Source organism: Hydra vulgaris, chromosome 13 (assembly GCF_038396675.1).
Source record: "Hydra vulgaris chromosome 13, alternate assembly HydraT2T_AEP".
NCBI lineage: Eukaryota > Metazoa > Cnidaria > Hydrozoa > Anthoathecata > Hydridae > Hydra > Hydra vulgaris.
In genome coordinates this window covers 13475844-13495588 of record NC_088932.1, presented here as the reverse complement: position 1 = coordinate 13495588, position 19745 = coordinate 13475844, and the positions used below count along the sequence as shown (strand labels likewise).

Genomic DNA, 19745 nt, shown 5'->3' with positions numbered 1-19745 from the left:
CATAAACATGGATCTCTTCACATAGAATGCATGTTGACATATATTTGGAGAAAACAAAGCTCTGCTGTGTGTGACACCCTTCAACTTCCATTCCAAACGGAGCAAAATTACTGGAAAGAAGTATTGAAACGTCTTATACCAGTCATTATAATGTTATCTGAACGAGGTTTACCTTTTTGTGAAACAATCGAGCATTTTGGTGTTTCAGATAATGGGAATTATTTGGGTTTGCTAGAACTTGTGGCTCAGTTTGACCCATTTTTGAAAAATCACTTTGCAACATATGCGGATAAAGCTAAAGGAAATCCATCTTACTTATCAAAAACAATATGCAAGGTGGCAAATGCCACCGAAGCAGTTCTCAATTCTAATAAAGCAATTTTGACAGGATTGAATGAGATTGCTGAAGATTCTTCTCAAAAAATTGAAACAAGGCACAAAGCTCAAAGTATTGCAAATAAAATGGGGTCTTTTGAATTTGTCTTCATGCTCGTATTGTGGAGCAATATTTTAATTAGTTTTTGATCGACTATCAAATCTTTTCAGTCAGAACAAATTGATCTCGAAACTTGTGCTTTAATGTTCTTATCGTTAGAAATTATGTTAGACAAAATAAGAGACAATTTTGATAAATTTGAAAACGTAGCAAAATCAATCTTGCCCGGTAATGATTATTCTGGCACTGCCAATTATAGTAGAGGAAACTGGGGCGAAACAGGTAGGTGGGAAATTTGAGGGAATTAATAATACATCTTATTCAGAGTCTTAAAGAATTGTACAAAAGATTTCATTTCTTAGTGAAAAAGGTCATTTTTTTCGTTCTGAGTGGAAAAGGTTGTTGTTTACAAGGTAAAAGTAACTAAACCATAGAACCATAACTTTTTAGTAGTCTCAAAATTGTGACTATAACAGACCGTAAAAACAGTCGTAAAAACGTAATTATAGTTTTCAACAATATTCATGTTTTTGTTACGGTCTTGTCACAAAAGAGCACTACAAAAAAGCAATTAACAAGCAAGTTCACGCCGAGTTTCTCACCGGTGTCATATGTATTGTATTACCTTATATATCTGGTGTCTTTATTTTAAATAAATAAAATGTGAATAAAATATTTCAAAGATTTTTTGTTCACCTGTACACACATTTAAGAAATAATATTTTAAGTTAGTTTATTGCAAATGTGTTACAAATGAAAATTCAACTAAATGTAATCTTTTCATATCTTTATTTTATATTGAACTTTCTCTTCAAAGTCTATTTAAAGATTGGTTGCTGAAGGTGACAATATATAAGAAGTTTTAAGTACGTTGAATAGATAAATTCGAACATATGTTTATTTGGGTTTCTCTAAAAAAAAAATTTAATTTAGGTTTTTAAATTATTGAAGATATTTCTAGATATTTGCAGTAACGTAGCGAAGGGTCCGTTGGACCCGCAGCCATGGCTAAGCGCAGAGTTTTAGGGGCCCAAGCCAACAAACTAAAAAAATATGTATATTAACATTCAACAAATTGTAAACATGTAGCTAAGAAATACAAATACTTTTTCAGAATATTTTTTTAGCTTTAATAAATAATCCTGGCAAATACCTTAAATAGTGAGCAACTTTTATTTATTTATATCTAAAATTAGAATAAACTATATTAGTTCATAAATAATGAAATAATATATAATTTTATTAAGTCGCAAATATGATGTCGTAATTTTTTAATGCAAAGTACATTAACTGAGCTGTTTTAGTAAAACAATTACTTACAACTTGCTTTTAAGAAAAAAATACAACGACTTTGCAATTAGCGATTTTTTGTCCCTACATTACTAATAAAATCAAAATAAAAGAAATAAATCTCAAATAAAATAATTTTCGTTATACAACTAAGGCATGAAATTAATAAAATAAAGTTACTATTTATGTACTCACTTTATAAAAAAAATCGACGTTGTTTTTATTAGTTGGAAGACGAGATGATGCGAGGGTCTCAAATGTTACGATACTGTAGATTTATAAAAAACTCCGATTAGAAAATTACACTTTTTGGCTTGCTATAAATCTTAGTCAACTAATGAAGCTTTTTTATCTGATATCTACCGTTATATTGCTTTTTTTAAACCGTGGTTTTATAGATGTCAAAAAATTGTTCAAATAATCCATAGTCGCAGTCATTGTAACTAATTTAAGTATTACTACAATGAACAACCCGCGTTTTTTGCCCGTGTAACAAAATTCTAAAACTCGTTTGTTCTCCCTCCCACATAATTTACAAACTATATTAGTAAATTAATCGCGAATAATTATTTCTGGACGCTGTAATAATAAGATCGTTAATTTTTATTCTTAATATATTCTTATATTTAAAGATTTAAAGTTTCAAAATGTTTATGGTAACTTCGTCATTTATCGTAATGTTATTGATGGAGAACAACCGCATTTGATTGATTGATTGAAGGCACAGTTGACTTTTGAGCATACGCTTTGTTCACTTTTACGAGACCTTGTCACGTTGAGGTTCTCAAACTCTTGTTCACGATCCAAGATGGCTATGAAAGCACCCCTTAACAATATTGTAGTCGGATTGAGTCGTTGTACACGAAATATGTTTGCTGCAGCAACAACACCACAATGTCGAACTTGTGAGTTAAGCGTTGTATGTTTTATTCTAAAACTCTTATATATTAATTAATAACAGTTTGTATTATGTTATCAAAATATAAACTGTCACAATTTAACATGAACAGTGCAGTTTTGCAAGTGCACTTCAAAGAATATTCAAATAAACTTTTTTGTAAATAATAACTTATTATTATCATTAATTATTATTATCATTATTTTAATATGCATTTTTACATTCTTCATTTCTTCATAAAGGAAAAATAAAGTTATTTTAGGCTTAACCAATTAAACCAAGGATTACCAAATATTTTATAATCTTGTTGCTCTCATGTTTAGAGAAGAAAAGTAAAATTTTGGGACTTTTGTGTTCCCAGGCTTTAATCATCCTAATTTTTTGCAATGAATCCTTATTTAACATAAGTATATTATAAATTTTTAGTGTTTGAGAGTTAGTTTTGTTTTTGAGAGAGTTTAATTTAATTTTTAGTGTTCAAGATTCCAGTCATAAATGTCTGAAATGTTTAATACTAAAAATTGTTGAATTTAACATTGTTAACTATCTAACATTGTAATATTATTAAGTTAATAGATAAAAACAATAACAAAGTACAGAAATAAAAGAGAAATTTATTCTTTAAAATAAGATTATTAAGAATTAGGTGAAAAAAAAGGGATCTTAACTCAATAAAAAAGTAGTTTGTAAGTCTAAAGAACTTTTTCTTCAAACATTGTTTATCACATTGCAAAATATTTATAGGCTAAAAAAAGTGTAAAACAAAACTTTTTACAATTGTGGCAGGTATTTCAGCTGACATCCCTTTAAAAAAGAAGTAAATAGTTTGTTTTTTAAAAAAAGGTTTAAAAAAAACAACTCATTCCAATTATTGCAAACACAAAATTTCTGCCCTCTCTCCCCCTCTGTTCTAAATTTTTTGATAGGAAGCAAAAGTGTGGCAAAGGGGGATGGCAGCCTAAATTATAAAATTTGAATTGTTCCTGATTATAGTGCTCATAAATTTATGAATAAAAACAACATAAGCTTGTATTTGGATAGATTTTTAAGTGCACATTTTATGATGCACTAGTAGGCATCATATGTGTTTGTGTGTCAGTTTAAGATTTATATATAAAATGCAGAAACAACAAAAATGTTAAACATCTATTAATGATTTTGTTGATGATTGCTTATTCCATTTTTTCATATATTCAAAATATGTTTTGTAAAAATTCACCACTTTTTTTTAAAGACTCTTAAAAGTTTGAAATGCAATGTTTTCAAAATTGCAATCATTAATTATTTCAATTATTTGTATATATTAAAAATATTTTATTTTGTATAAAATATCAATATTTTAAAAATGCAACATATCATGTTCGTAACATTTGACCAAAATATTTTAATTGTAAAACCAGACTTATATATTCAATTTTTTATATATTTTTATTGGTGAGCAATCTTGAAAAATTTATCTATTACAACTTTAATTTTTTAGTTTTAGGCCCAAAATGATAAGTCAAAGGGATATAAATAAAGTATCAAACGCAAAATCTCTTAAATTAACAATATCTAGTAATAACTAAGTCTAATATCTCTCTTACTTTAGTTTAATATATATCTTTTAAAATCTTTATAGACTCTAGCCATGGTAAAATCAAAGTTGAAAACCCAGTTGTGGAATTGGATGGTGATGAAATGACCAGAATTATTTGGCAGAGAATTAAAAGCGAGGTATTCAACTTAATTTGATTGACATTGTCTACAAATATAGTTTTTTTAAATGGTGTTGGTTTGAATCATGCAATGACTATACAAAATTCATTCATTGTCTTAAAACCATTATCTGATCTTATTGTTGAATGTGTAATGCATGAGTAAACGAGTTTATGAATATAATGGTTCTAAACTATTATTATTTTTATTTTATTATTACTAAGTTATTTTTTTATTTTATTTTGTTTTATCTTTTTTCAGTTTTATTTTATACTATTATCAGCATGTAATTCTCATGAGTCTTGACTCGTTCCTCAAGTTTTTAGTACCACTAAAAAGTATCCAAAAAATCTTCAACGCCGTTTAAAACTGATTGCAAACATATTAAATATTGATCATAAAATTATTTAAATAAAATACTTTGAACACAATAACATTTACGGGTCTTAGTGATAAGACAACTATAGTCTTCTTTTTACTCCTGTCATGTAGGTTTTATTTATTTAATTAGTTATTAGTTATTGACAAAATATATATATATTCCTTTTATATTTAGTTATTTTAAATAAGTTAGTTATTTTATAAGTTTAAATTAGTTTTTATAAAAAAGATTTGGATAAGTTAAAAACAGGTTGAATATTATTCCTTTTATATTTAGTTATTTTAAATAAGTCAGTTATTTTATAAGTTTAAATTAGTTTTTATAAAAAAGATTTGGATAAGTTAAAAACAGGTTCAATATTAATAATTTGATTCTTCAAGATTACAGTACTCAGTTCATGTCTATATCCTGTTGATCTACATCTATACCTGTTTCATGTTTTATTGATTACAAAAATACTTATTTAATGTAGTTAATATATAAATACAGGCTGCGAAATCCGAAACATTTAAGGTCTGCACAAGTTACGTCTGTCACACTTAACCGACAGCAGGTTATCAAAATTTTGCTTTTGATTTTTTGCATCCTGTTACCAAAGGGTAAAAGATTAATTGGTTATAATAGCATTACTTTTAATAACTGTTGTTTATTATGACTTGTTTAGAGCTTTCTTTCTGTAAAACAGTAGCTTTTCTTATTTTTAGTTGCTTTAATAAAAACCTTAACTTGTTTTAGATTTAAAAAAATTTTAACATTTTTCAATTATGTTTTTTAAAAAATATTTTTTATTTCCAAATTTGTTTATCACAGACTAAACTTTCCTATTTCCTATATATAAACTTTCTGTTCTTAAATAACTTTGAATTGCTGTAAACATAAATAAACTGTTTTTCCTAATAAAATAAATTAATATTAAATTTTTAAACTTAATAGCATAAGAATCGTGCTATAATTTTAAGTAAAAGAGATCAACAGACTTTCATTTTATTAACTTTTAAATAAACTAATAACCTTATTACGTGTGTTAAGAATGATTTTGATAAAAGATAAATTGAAAAAAATATAGACTTTTTAAAATAAAACTTGTATAACTTGATAAAACTAATAATTACAACAAGTAAATTATAAATTCAGATCTAACAAATATTATATATTTGTAAATATTTATTTTTGTATGCCTGCATAATAGGAGATTAAGGTTGGCAGTCGTATGCAGTATTAAAGTGAAAATAGATCAGCTTTTGCATAGGCATAGCCAAATGCTGTCATGGAATTCGCGGGCTGTATATATATTTATATAAATATACAGGCCTTAGTAGGAGTAAACAAATTTTTTTTTTTGTTTAAATCTTCGCTTCCAACAAGGCTGCACTTTATTAAAGTTGGAGATTACTGGAAGAGAAAAGATGAAGATTGTAGAGTAAGATAACGATTGATGGATGACTTAAAGGATTGCAAATTATATGAATCATGAAAGCAAGATGAAGGAAGAGAATTCCAAAGAACTGATGTTCGAAGAAAAAAACTAGACAAATAAGAGTTTTTCGAGCACTTAGGAACAGTCACAGAAAAAGGATGAGACTTAATTGAATGACAAGTAACACGAGAATGAATTTTAGTAGATGGCACAAGAGATACTAGCTCTTGAGAGCAATGCCTATTATAGTATTTGTAGTAAAGAGAAAGAGAAGCAACATTACGACGATGTGATAACGGTTGGAGGTTAGCTGCAAGAGCAGGTCCAACAATGTTTACAATGCGTTTTTGCACCTTGTCTAAAAGAGAAAGGGCATAATTAGAAGATCCGATCCAGATATGGCAAATGTATTCCATACAAGGCCGGATTTGTGATTTAGAATATAATAGAGATATTTGGATTTAGAACCGGATTTGAGATTTAGAATATAATAGAGATAGAGAATAGAATCCGAAGTAAGAAAGTGTCAAGCTCAATAAAGAGATGCAACCTTAGCAGATGCTAATTTTGCAACTGATTTGATATATGGTTTCCAAGAAAGATTAGAAGTAAGAGTTAATCCTAGAAGATGAAGAGTATATGACTCATTGAGTACATCACCGTTCATAAATATAGGAAGATCTAAATTAATCTGATAATGATTGGCTGAAAAAAATTGTGTTTTATCTGTATTAAAGCTCACCAGCCACTGTGAGCCCAATGCTGTAGCAGAAGTGAGATCCTTTTCAAGCTCAAATGCCCCCTCCAAGCAATCAGAGAGTGTTGGTTTCTTATCACGACAAGAATAAATGGTAGTATCATCACCACACAATGCCACCTTAGATGTGAGATTATCTGGAAGATCGTTAATGTAAATTAAAAAGAGTATAGAGCCAAAGATAGAACCTTGAGGAACCCCTGAAGTTACAGAATAAGAAAAAGAGTGCTGTCCATCGAGGACAACTTTTATACTACAATTGAAAAGGAAGAATTCAATAATCTTAAAGATGATAGGGATAACAGATGCCGCTTTCCAGCAGGCTGGAAACAAGACTCTGATAAGCACTTGTTGAATAGTTTTGAGAGTATAGATGACAGCTCCGGAGAACACTTCTGCAAGACAATAACAGGTATGTTGTCAGGGCCACAAGCTGTAGAAGAGTCTAAGCAGGATATTAGTTTTAGAGAGATCAAACTGTGATCAGAAGCACCTAGGGGTGAAAAGGAGAAACTGAGCACTGACTAGGATCAGAAACAAAACATAAGTCGAGTAGAGAAGGTAAATGATTCGGGTTGTCTGGAAAGCGAATTGGAAAGTTGACTATTTGAGTTAGGGATTGAGAAAGGCAAAAGTTGAGGGCTTTAATGCCTGCAGAATTACTGACACTAGAGCCAAGCCATTCAGAGTGGTGAGCATTAAAGTCACCAAAAACAACTATATTAGCTGATGGATATAGAGAGAGGACTTTGTCAATATGATCAGAAATAAAATCAAAAAGAGTGCAGTCTTGAGATGAAGGAGAGCGATAAAAAACAAAGAGAAAGGCAATAGAGTGAAGTGGTGCTAAACGAAAGCACATGAAGGAATAGTCTGTGGATTCAAAACCTAGTTTCATGACAAATAGGTGAATTCTTACGAATGTAATTTCCCAGGCCAAGCATGTGACTATTTGAGTCTTTACGAATTAAAGGAAGATAACCATCAACACTAAGATCGTAAAATGAGACAGCTGAACTCAAATTAGTCTTACAAAGAGCAAGTAGGTCTGGTGAACTTTGTAAGAGTTAAGACTCGACAGAAGAAAAGTTACTTTGAAGACCACGAATATTAGTGAATGATAGGTTTAGAGAACTTGGTGATGATGATGGTTTTTTGTGTTTTATAGTTTTTGCTACTTTATTCATTTTTAAATTTGTTAAAGAACTTGACTCAAAACATAGATAGTACTTAGAACACTGTTTAGTAGCCCAAGCAATTGCCTCATTGCTATTAATAAACCCTAAGCCATAACAAAGGGCTCCAAATGTGGCCTCCACAATGCACACCAAAAGTACAAACAGGGACACCATTCATACCCAACTTGGCACAGTTAATATTTTGATATTTTTCAGCTGTTGATGGAATCAGCCTCTCTGAGAGCTACCACAAAATTTGGGAAAACCTGACTACCAGCCAGCCTCAGACCATAAAACTGAGTTTTAGAGCTGTACCCTCATTAGGAGATAATAGAATGAGTTGCCTTGTCATAAAAACAGAGACACAAGTAAAACCCATGCATTGAGTCAAGAAGATCCAGCATTCAACATCTTAAACTGGAAACAACGTATTAAAAATACATCTGCGCCAGCCTAATGAAGAAGGGGTCCGAGGTTGATCAACAGATAGAATCTGTTTACCCCTTAAGTCTTTGCCTAGGAGGCCTTCTACAAGACAATAGCTGGATGCAATTAACATCTGCCCAGGATGGGTATTTTTATCAAGACACCATCACTCAACCAAGTCTTTACTCAACCAAGAGCCCCAAGGCAGGGGGTGTTTTAAGTCGGAGTTGGCATCTCCTAGCCTTTGCCTAAAAAGGTGTATCCTACAAGGCAGCAGGACATAAAGCAGATTGTACTGGGTTACATGTTACCAGTAGCAGTATAAGTGCATGAGTGGTAAAATGCCTGTCTAAAATAGACTTGGCAATTGGTGCAAGCCGTCCATGCTGATAGTGCTTGCGTAGGTGTTATGTTAAAAAATTGCTAAAAAGTATGTTAAATTAGAACAAATTTTTTAAACTCTATTTTAATAATTATATAGATATTTTTTTTTTGAGTTTTCCAATTTTCATTTATAAAATGTTCATTCATTTCTCTTCTTCCTTGTGAACTTTTTTTTTTCTAATTTAAAAAGCTTAAAGATTGTACTAAAAAAGCTCCAAATGAGATAACAAGTAATTTAATTACAAAAAGTTTTGTAATCAAAACTTGAATGAATGAGCTTGATACTTTTAAAATTATTTTTTAAATTCAAATTTAAACAAGCAAATTATGAAACTGTTTATAAAATAAGATTTTACTTTAGTTATTATTTATGCATGTATTAATTAATAATTATTTTATTAATTATATCTATTATTTTTAATAATTAGCTCATATTCCCCTTCTTGGACTTGGATTGCAAATATTATGATCTTGGTTTGCCTTATCGTGATCAGACAAATGATAAAGTGACAGTTGAATCTGCAGAAGCCATTTTGAAATACAATGTTGGTATTAAATGCGCCACTATAACTCCAGATGAAGAACGTGTTAAAGGTTAACATCTATTATTTATTTTGGGTTATTTTATTTTTGATGTTTTAATATTTTTATTCTTTATAATATTTTTTATTTAGTGAGTTTTTGAATTTGTTTAGTCAACTGGGAAAGTTTTAGCATTAGTTACAAAAAGAGGAAAGTAAATGAAAAGAAAATTAACAACAAGTTTAGCATATTGTTTAATTAAAAAAAAAGATTAGGTGTCTGCATAGGTTTTCCAAAAGCATAATAAGTTATAAAAAAAGGAAAATAGTTTATTTACTATTAATATTAGGAATGTTTAATTTATTTAATATTTGAGAAATTTTGAAAAGGTTCAAGAAAATGGGAGTTTGATTTTAGAATTTAACTTGAAACAAATGTGGAAAAGTCCAAATGGAACCATACGTAATATTCTTGGTGGAACTGTGTTTCGAGAGCCTATCTTGTGTAAGAATATTCCAAGACTTGTACCTGGATGGACTGAGCCAATTGTTATTGGACGTCATGCTTTTGGAGATCAGGTTTTTCAATTTACTTAATCTTTCGAATCTTCTATTCTTGACAACTTTAATGAAAAAACTTTTTCTTGGAATTAAGTTTATTTTTATTATATATAAATATTTCTATAAGGTTTTAGTAAATTAAGGTAATTATTATTATTTTCAACATCTTCACTTCTATCAAGGCTGCAAGCAACCGCTATTAGAGTCGAAAGTTACTGGAAGAGAAAGATAAAGTTTATAGAGCAAGATAATGATATTTTTCGACTTCGAAAGATTCAAATTATATGAATCAGGAAAGCAAGAAGATGAAGAAAGCGAATTTTGAAGAACTGATGTTCAAGGAAAAAAATTAAACAAATAGGAGTTTTTTGGAGCACTTAGGAACAATGAGACTTAACTGAATGGCGAGTAATACGAGAATGAATTTTAGGTATTAGATTGCATAAGAGACGCTAGCTCTTTAGAGCAGTGCCATTATAGTATTTGTAGAAAAGAGAAAGAGAAGCAATTTTATGGCAATAAGATAATGGTTAAAGGTTGACTGCAAAAGCAGATCCAACTATGTTTACAATGCATTTTTGCTCTGTCTAAAATAGAAAGGCCATCAATGGAAGATCCCCCCTATATATGGCAACAGTATTCTACACAAGGACAGAATTGAGAAAAAGAATAGAATCTGGAGAAAGAAAGTGTTGAGCACAATAAAGAGATGCAACCTTAGCTGATGGTAATTTTGCAATGGATTTGATATATGGTTTCCAAGAAAGATCGGATGTAAGAGTTAATTCTAGAAAATGAAGGGTAGATGACTCATCAAGTACATTACCGTTCATAAATATAGACTTAGACGGTATTGTGTCTACAGCGACAATGTATAGAAACTAATTCTCCCTTTCCCAGATTATTTTTCTTTCTTGCCTTTTCTCTATTGCATATAAATAGTTAGAGATGCATGCTTTGGCAATTTAGTCGTTTATCTTGCTCAAGAATTGCGTAACAAACCATCATAAAAATAAGCACACATTAATTTGAGGGACATATGAAGCATTTAATGGCTCATGTTCCTCAACTTGATGTGTGCTAATTGAATAGTGATAATTTGTTTTAATTTTTTGTAAATAGCATTATTAAATAAGTAGCATTGTAAATATTGTCATAAGAAAACACTTCTCTAATGGAAAGTTCTTTTCGACTGAACTAAAATTAAATTCATTAATTTAAAAATTTATTTTAAATTAAATAAATTTAAATTTTTTAAAGAATGCAACTAATAAATATAATTTTAAAAATTACATTAAATCTCATTAGTAATTCTCAATGACTTAAAAAATCTGTTTTTTTGTTGTTGTTTTTTTTTTTAAAGATAATTTACAAGAGTAGAATAAATATCAAACTCTTTTATGTTCCTCATAATGTGAAACGAGGATTTTTTTGCAAAAAAAAAAAATCCTCATATTGATCATAGTCTGAGATAAAAAAAAAAAAAAAAGAATCTTACTAAATATTATTTTAAATACACAAATTTTGAAACCCAAAACTAGGTTTATAAATGTTTCATTAAATATATTATCAAAAAATACAAAGCACTACACAAAAAATTTTCTCACCCTTTGATTCACCCTAACACCTTTTTGGAAACAAAAAAAAATGCATAGTAAGTTTCATTTATATTTTTAGAAATATAAAATTGAAATTGAAATTTTGTGAAAATATTTAAAAGTTTAAAAAAAGAAAAAATCAAGTCAATGTTGTCTAGATAATTATTACAATAGTTTTTTATTTTAAATTTTAGTATAAAGCTGAAGATCGTGTAGTAAAAGGTCCTGGAAAATTTGAAATTTCCTTCACTCCTGCAAATGGGGACAAAAAAATTACAGTTGATGTTTTTAATTTCAAAGGTTAGCTGTTCTAATTTTTTATTAATAAAAATAAAGTTTTTTAAAATCGTTTTAAGACCATTTTATTTTTTTAGATTTTTATACTTCATTATATTGTAAAAACAACAATCAAAAAGCAATAGTTTTTTGTAAATAGTTATAAACTAAAAATGGAAAAAAGTTCTAAGATAGATAAAGTATTTATAATTTTTTGTCATTTTCCTTAAGGTACTGGAGGAGTCATAATGGGGATGTATAACACAGATGAATCAATAAAAGATTTTGCACACAGTTGCTTTAACTACGCTATTGCTAAAAAGTGGCCGCTTTATATGAGCACAAAAAACACAATTTTAAAACAATATGATGGAAGATTTAAAGACATATTTGAGCAAATTTATCAAGAGTATGTTAAACATTTTTTTTTTGATAAATAAATTTTATCATAAAACCTTATATACACCATTTCTTAAAACACTTTATTTTTTTTATTTTTTCAATGTCTTATTTATGTTGCTCTCCCCCACACTACCCTAAATGGTTTACTGGAGCAATTTACAGCTTTTGCAAAAGTATAACTTTTTTGTATAAAAAATATAATTTGAATAAAAAAGATTAAGTTTTAGAATTTACTTTTTTTTAAGTGTTTAAGATTATACTTTACCTTAATGGTGTGCCCTCCGGTGGCACAGGACTACTCCTTTTCTCAAAGGACAACTGAAATTTAAAAAAAATATCTGTCAGTAGCCTGGCAGGACAACCAGACAGTTTGTTACTTATAAGATATAATATATAATTATATTAATATAATTATATATTAATTAATTTATATATAATCATATATTTCATTACAAGTGTGTTTATTTATAAAGCTATATTTTAATTGAAGTAGAAAAGCATCTAGAAAAATATAATGGATATTCAAATAATATTTAAAACTTATTAAGAAACTTAAACAAATTTATAAAAATGTACTGTATAAAATGTTTAGCATTATGAAAAATGTTATTAATGGTCCGTAAAAACGCGCATTAATTTTAAAATCAACTAATAAAAACTTTTTATTGGTTGATTTCAAAATTAACGCGCGTTTTTACGAACTATTAGTAACGTTTTTCATAGTGCCAAACTTTTTATAAAGTTGTTTAAGAATTTGTAAAAGTTTCTAAAGTTTTAAATAATATTTGAATATCCACTTTATATTTTCTAGATGCTTATCTACTTTTATTAAAGTTTGAAATTACTAATGTTCGAACAAAGAATGAACTTTGAAAGTTATAAGTGCTTTATAAAAGTAATAACACTATATTTATTGTTTATTGTTTTGTTTTTTATAGCTTTTTCCCTGACTTATAAACGTTTGCTCCTTAAAAACAAAGTTCACGGCTTTACATAAACTAAAATGTTTAAAAAATCATTAGTTTCACCTGAGAAAAAATATAACAAAAAAACTTTTACACCAGACTACTGATTATCGTAGCAGACAACTCAAATAAGAAATAAAAACTGTTTCTAAAAACTAGACAGTACACCACTGTACCTATATAAATAGTTGATAACTTGTCGACTTTATAATATAAGTTATTTAATACTACAACAATTGTTTTGTTTTTAGTAAAGCAGAATTTTAGTATTGTAAATTTTACATAATTATAAAACAAAGATAAATTTAATTTGTAAGACTAAGATAAAAATACAAATTCCTGCATTCTATTACAATAAAAAAGTATAAAACATTTTTTTTTAAGTAACTACTGAGTAAAAGCAGTTGCTTTTTTTATTCACCCGGCCTATTGTTGTAAAAATGATCTTTGGGTTTCTGACGGAGATGGAGAAATATTAACAACTGAGATTATTAATGAATGAACAAAAAACATTCTAATAGCGCATGGTTTTGAATACGTCACAAAAAGTTATCTTCACTAGTGCCAAGACTCTGATGCGGACAAACAAATGAAATAATGGCTGTAAAATGTGAAACTTGTATTTCTCTTTCTGATGATGAAGTTCCTGGTGCTTAAGTGTTTAAAATTCCTGTGGAATGCAGTGTTAATGAGCTTAAAAGGAGTTTTATAATCTAAAAAAAAGTGGGAATAAAATTTAATTGTAAAAACTTTTATAGCTCTTTTTCAAATTTTCATCAAACAAGTTGTTAGTAAAAGTAGATAGTGTAAAACCCCAAAATAAAATTTTGCGATGCAATGAATTCAGCTTGTTATGTATATATTCTTGTAACATGAAAGTTGCAAGCATATGCTTGTAGTAACTATAAATTCAAATTTTGTATTTAATGAGCAATTTTTCATGAGTAAATAAATAGCATGTGCAAAAACTGAAAGCTCTCAAAAAGCTGTTTAGAGAAGCAGCTCACATTGCTCGCAATGTTTGCACTCATTTACTTCCACTGAGGCATGCATATACATATTTCATTCAGTGTGAATAGGCATAAGTGCGCCAAAAGAATTTCCAAACATTGGCATAAGTGCGAATTAGTTACGAAAACTGGCATAAGTGCGCCAAAATTATTTGCAAACATAGGCATAAGTGAGAATTGGCATAAATGCAAAGCAGTTGCAAAAACTGGCACAAGTGTGAACTGTCATAAGTGCAAGTTGGCATAAGTGCGCCAAAAGAATTTGTTAACATTAGCATAAGTGTGAATTGTTAATTTGCACTTATGTGAAAATTTGCAATTTTATTTGATGCACTTATGCCGATTCGCACTTATGCCAGTTTTTGTAACTGCTTTGCATTTATGCCAATATTTGCTAATTGATTTGGTGCACTTATGCCAGTTCGCATTTGTGCCAGTTTTAGTAACTACTTTGCACTTTTGTCACTTATGCCAGTTCGCACTTATATTTGCAAATTCTTTTGGTGCAATTTTGCCAGTTCGTAATTGTGCCAGTTTTTGTAACTGCTTTGCACTTATACTAGTTCGCAGTTATGCCAATGTTTGCAAATTGATTTGGTGCACTTATGCTAGTTCGCATTTGTACTTTTTCTACTTATGCCAGTTTGCACTAATGGCAATGTTTGCAAATACTTTTAGCGCACTTATGCCAGTTTGTACTTGTGCCAGTTTTTGTTTACAATTACACTTAGCATTATGATAAACCTAATATAACAAGTTTTTTAAATTAATTTTTAATGATCTATATATTAAATAATATTGTATATTTTATAAATAATATATAATTATATTAATATAATTATATATTAATTAATTTATATATAATCATATATTTCATTACATTTACTATTATGCTAGCAAATATAAAAACATTGCAATTATATTTAGTCATATGGATGAAATTAATCTTAAATTTTTATCCAAAGAAACCCCAGTTCATGGTGTGTGTGTGTGTGTCTATATATATATATATATATATATATATATATATATATATATATATATATATATATATATATATATATATTTAAATACATTTTTGTTATTTTAGAAAATTCAAGGCAAAATTTGAAAGTCTTGGTATATGGTATGAACATCGTTTGATTGATGATATGGTTGCTCAGTGCTTAAAATCCTCAGGCGGATTTGTTTGGGGCTGTAAAAATTATGATGGTGATGTTCAATCAGACACTCTTGCTCAAGGTTTTTGTTTATTTTTGTTATTAATGTCAAATTTTTTGATAAACATTTTTATTAGAGATAAACATTTTAAATGATATGATGAACATTTTTATTTAAAATGCTTATTTTATATTTTTCTGTTTTTACAAAAAAATCAAAAATAGCATATTGTAATAAAAATAATTTTTACAGATATTACATATGACCTTAAACTGTAAGAGGTTGGCATCAGGTCGGCAAAAAAAGATTGACACAAAAGGGTTACCATAAAAGATAGAAATAAGGTCGGCATTTTTTTGCCGACCTTGTTCTATGTTTAAATTTTTTCCTTTGTGGAAATAATGCCAAATATAGGCATTTTTCACACAAAAAAAGTATATGCTCTAAAAAAATGGTCCTCGAATTTGGGTGGCGCCTAAAAACAATCATAGGTTTTGAAAAGGGTCATAACCCCTTATATTTATTACACACTAAACATAGTTTACAATATGCTACAAGCATTTGTAAAAAAATATCCATATTTAATAATTTTTTAGTCTTCTGATATTTTTATATTTAATTAGTTTAGTTAAATGTTTAAAATATTTAGATGTTAAAGTTTAAAATATTTAGATGTTAATATTATTTATGTAAATAACTTAAAAACATTAATATTATAGTTAGAGCTCTTTTGAACTTTTTTGTTGTTGACTTTCAGAAATTGTTTTAAAAAAATTCAAATTAAACAATAAAAAAATGTTGGTTATTGAAAAAAGATAAATAATAAGAGATTCTTGGCAATATTTTTGTTGCTGTTTTTAATACATTTTATTCATTCATATTTTTAATTTTTTTTTTCATAACTTTTTTTAATTATTTTTTACTATTGTTGTTATTCTTTTATTTACATTTACTGAATTACTTTAGGGTTTGGTTCATTGGGTTTAATGACCAGTGTTCTTTTATGTCCTGACGGAAAAACAATAGAGGCTGAAGCTGCTCATGGTACAGTGACCCGGCATTATCGTGATTACCAAAAAGGGAAACCTACCAGCACTAATCCTATAGCTAGTATCTATGCTTGGACTCAAGGATTGTCCCACAGAGCTAAATTAGATGGCAATCAAGAATTGGAAAAGTTAGTACTTTTTAATTGCAATTTTTTTTATAACTTTTTTTAGCAAGAAATTGATTTTTATTTGAATAAATGTTTTTTATTTTGAATAAACTGAAATTATACTATAAATGTATAATTTTATAAATATGCAAAAAATAAAATAAATTAAAATATTTTCAAAATCTTATAAAATACTGAAAAAAGGATTAAAAAGTTGAGTTTTTTTTTTTTTAATTGTTTAAAGGTTTAGCAAAGCTTTGGAAAAAGCTTGCGTAGATTGTGTTGAAGATGGATTAATGACAAAAGATTTGGCTGGCTGCATATATGGAATCAAGAAGTAATATTTTTAATTTTTTTAATTTATTTTCACAAAAGTGATGTCACAGTGTGCCCAGCAAAACCATAAAATGTCAGATAGCCGTATCCATTTTGTCTAACAATGCAGTAATTAAAAATTATTTTTTGGATTTATTGATAAAAACAAGTTTGTTTTAATGTAACAAAGTAAGTAAATATTTCTTCTCATACAAACTCTAAAAAAAGCTTTTATTAACGCTCAAAGTTTGAACGTTTGATATTAATTCTTGATATTAAGGTTAACGCATAAGTGTGTCGTTATTTTTCGCTTTTTTTTTCCCTTTTAATTTTATGTATTCTTAAGGTTTTTATTAATTAATTTTAAAATGAACTAGAAATATTTTGTTTAAAACATAATGCTATTTGTCAATCAGTAATGTAGATGATCATTATGATTTTATCTTTATTTCTATAAATTTCTAATTGCTATTTTTTCTATGCAGCGTTAAAAGAGAACACTATCTACTAACTGACGAATATCTTGATGCCGTTAGACAAAAACTTCTACAAATTTGGACTCCTCCAAAAGCCTAATAACGCCTCTCAAGCTCGAATTGCTATTGTCTAATTCCTAATACTTCTAAGCCAAATGCGTGCTCTAAATATTGTTGTAATAGGTGAAATCTAATATTTTTGTAAATTTAGGCAATTTAGAAAATTTTTTTTAAATTTATGTTTTAGAAAGATTTTACACTTTTAAATACTACTTTGTTATTAGTGATGTCTTTTAAAATCTATTACCAGTGCAGATGCACTGACAATAAGCCTTCGAATATTGATATTACCAGTGCGCCAATCATATTGCGATAATTGTATCACACGGATATTTTTAACACGTGGCTATTCCGTTATGTTATGTTTTTATTCCGTTTGCACGAATGCGGAATTTATGTTGTACGTTTAAGTACAACTTAAATGTTGTACTAATAAGTTGGTTTCTACAAGAGTAATATATATATAGATAGATAGATAGATAGATATAGATAGATAGACACACACACACACACACATATATACAGTATCGGACAAAACGAGTGCAACCAAATAGTAGTAATTTAGTTGCTTTATATAAAAGTGCTGCATTTTTTCAATTTAGAGAAATAACTATGTAACTGTTTAGAGACAAAGTTCTTCAAGTTTTATTCATCACAAAGTTCATTATTTGTACACAAAAATTAATAAATTAATCAAAAGTATTTAAAAAAGTTGATTTCCTTCTGGACAAAACAAGTGCAACTCGACAAAATGTTGACCAAGCTGTATTTCGCTATCAATATTTCGTGGCGAATCCTTTGTTGTTGATCACAGCCTTGCATCTTCGAGGCATAGATTCGATCAAGTGATCAATGAAACTTTGGGGAATCGCTGCACAGGCCTTACGAACACCTTCACGATTAATTATGCGGTTGACGATCTCCCACAGGTTCTCGATAGGGTTAAGATCCGTAGATTGTGGCGGCCAATCCATCACCGATAGGTGGTTGTCTTGAAACCACTGCTTGACTACTTTTGCAGTGTGTTTCGGATCGTTGTCTTGCTGAAAAACCCATTTTATTGGCATATTTCATTCAGCATGAGGTAACATAACATCTTTCAGGATATTTTTATACATGAAACGGTCCATTATTCCATCGTTTCGATGTATTGGACCTAGACCATTAGCAGAAAAACACCCCCAGACCATTATATTGCCTCCACCATGCTTCACGGTCTTATGGCAGTAACGTAAATCGAGGCGTTTTCCAACCAGTCGACGTACACGGCAAATGCCATCGCTCTCAATGATGTTGAACTTCGATTCATCACTGAACAGGACAGTTCGCCATTTCTGCACATTCCAGTCAATATGAGATGTAGTAAACAGGAGTCTTTTCTTCTGGCTTTTAAGTGAAATCAGCGGTTTCTTTGCAGGGCGTCGAGAAAACAATCCGGCTTCAACAGCACGTTGTCTGATTGTTCGGTCCGATACAGGCAGCTCTAATTGCTTTTGTATCTCGACTGATGATATCCAGGGATCCTTCTTGACGGATCTGACGGTCATAGAATTCTCTCTAGAAGTGGTGGAACGCGGTCTTCCACCTTTGTTATCTGCTGCCAACTTGCCCGTAGAACGATATTTGGAACATAGTCTTGATACGGTCCATTTTTTCACGCGATATTTATCACAAATACTTTTTTGTTACATTCCACTTTTGTAATCGCCAAAAATTTTCTTTCTTAGTTCCAATCCAAGACTGTCGGGAGCCATTTTTGCGCTTGAAGTCATAAAAATAATAAAAATAAATAATCACGCTTCTCAAGGCTTACCGTGTTACATTTACCTTGTGATGATACAATAATGCTCTGTGGAACACAACGTCTTGGTTGGATGTGGGCTGTATTGATGTAATGAAACACTTGTTGTATTTCACTTCTTGTATTGATGTTCTTCGATAAAACACTTTGATAAAACTCACTTCGATAAACTGTCTTGATAATACTGACTGATTGACTTCTATATACTGACTGAATTACATGTCGATTTACATGTCTCTTATATAGTAAAATGAACCTGTGTGAACCTGTTCTGGAAGATTCTAGATGCTTCTTTTCTGGAAGCTTCTGAATGTTTCTGGACTTTCTGAATGCTACTGGACGCTTCCAGATGCTTCTTCTGGAAACTTCTGGAAGCTTCTGCATGCTTCTGGAAACTTCTGGATACTTCCTTTAATTATTAAAAAACTTCCGTGACGTTGACACGGACCAGACTTAAGAAAATGAAACAAACCAAAAAAGCTGCACTTGTTTTGTCCGCTGCAAAAAGGCACTTGTCAACAAAATTCTGCCTGTGTGCTGTCACCTGTCAGCTGATTGCTCATGTCATAGAATGCTA

At 29.2% G+C, this 19745-nt stretch overlaps 1 protein-coding gene across 1 annotated transcript; it reads left to right on the top strand.

The window, feature by feature from the left end:
* Positions 1-2275: 2275 nt before the first annotated feature.
* Positions 2276-17576, top strand: LOC100208927 (uncharacterized). Its single transcript, XM_065816389.1, has 10 exons — positions 2276-2631; positions 4246-4340; positions 9295-9460; positions 9806-9966; positions 11741-11846; positions 12054-12231; positions 15290-15441; positions 16327-16537; positions 16761-16853; positions 17317-17576. The coding sequence occupies exons 1-10, from the start codon at positions 2535-2537 to the stop codon at positions 17405-17407; spliced, it is 1350 nt and encodes a 449-aa protein (XP_065672461.1). The 5' UTR covers positions 2276-2534; the 3' UTR covers positions 17408-17576.
* The last annotated feature ends 2169 nt before the right edge of the window (positions 17577-19745 follow it).

What these genes read in the sequence shown, in the direction of transcription:
- LOC100208927 (XM_065816389.1), top strand. Translation starts at nt 2,535, where the DNA reads ATGGCTATGAAAGCACCCCTTAACAATATTGTAGTCGGATTGAGTCGT. An exon ending in AACACCACAATGTCGAACTT is followed by an intron (nt 2,632 to 4,245) that starts GTGAGTTAAGCG and finishes AAATCTTTATAG; the next exon opens with ACTCTAGCCATGGTAAAATC. An exon ending in AGATGAAGAACGTGTTAAAG is followed by an intron (nt 9,461 to 9,805) that starts GTTAACATCTAT and finishes GTTTGATTTTAG; the next exon opens with AATTTAACTTGAAACAAATG.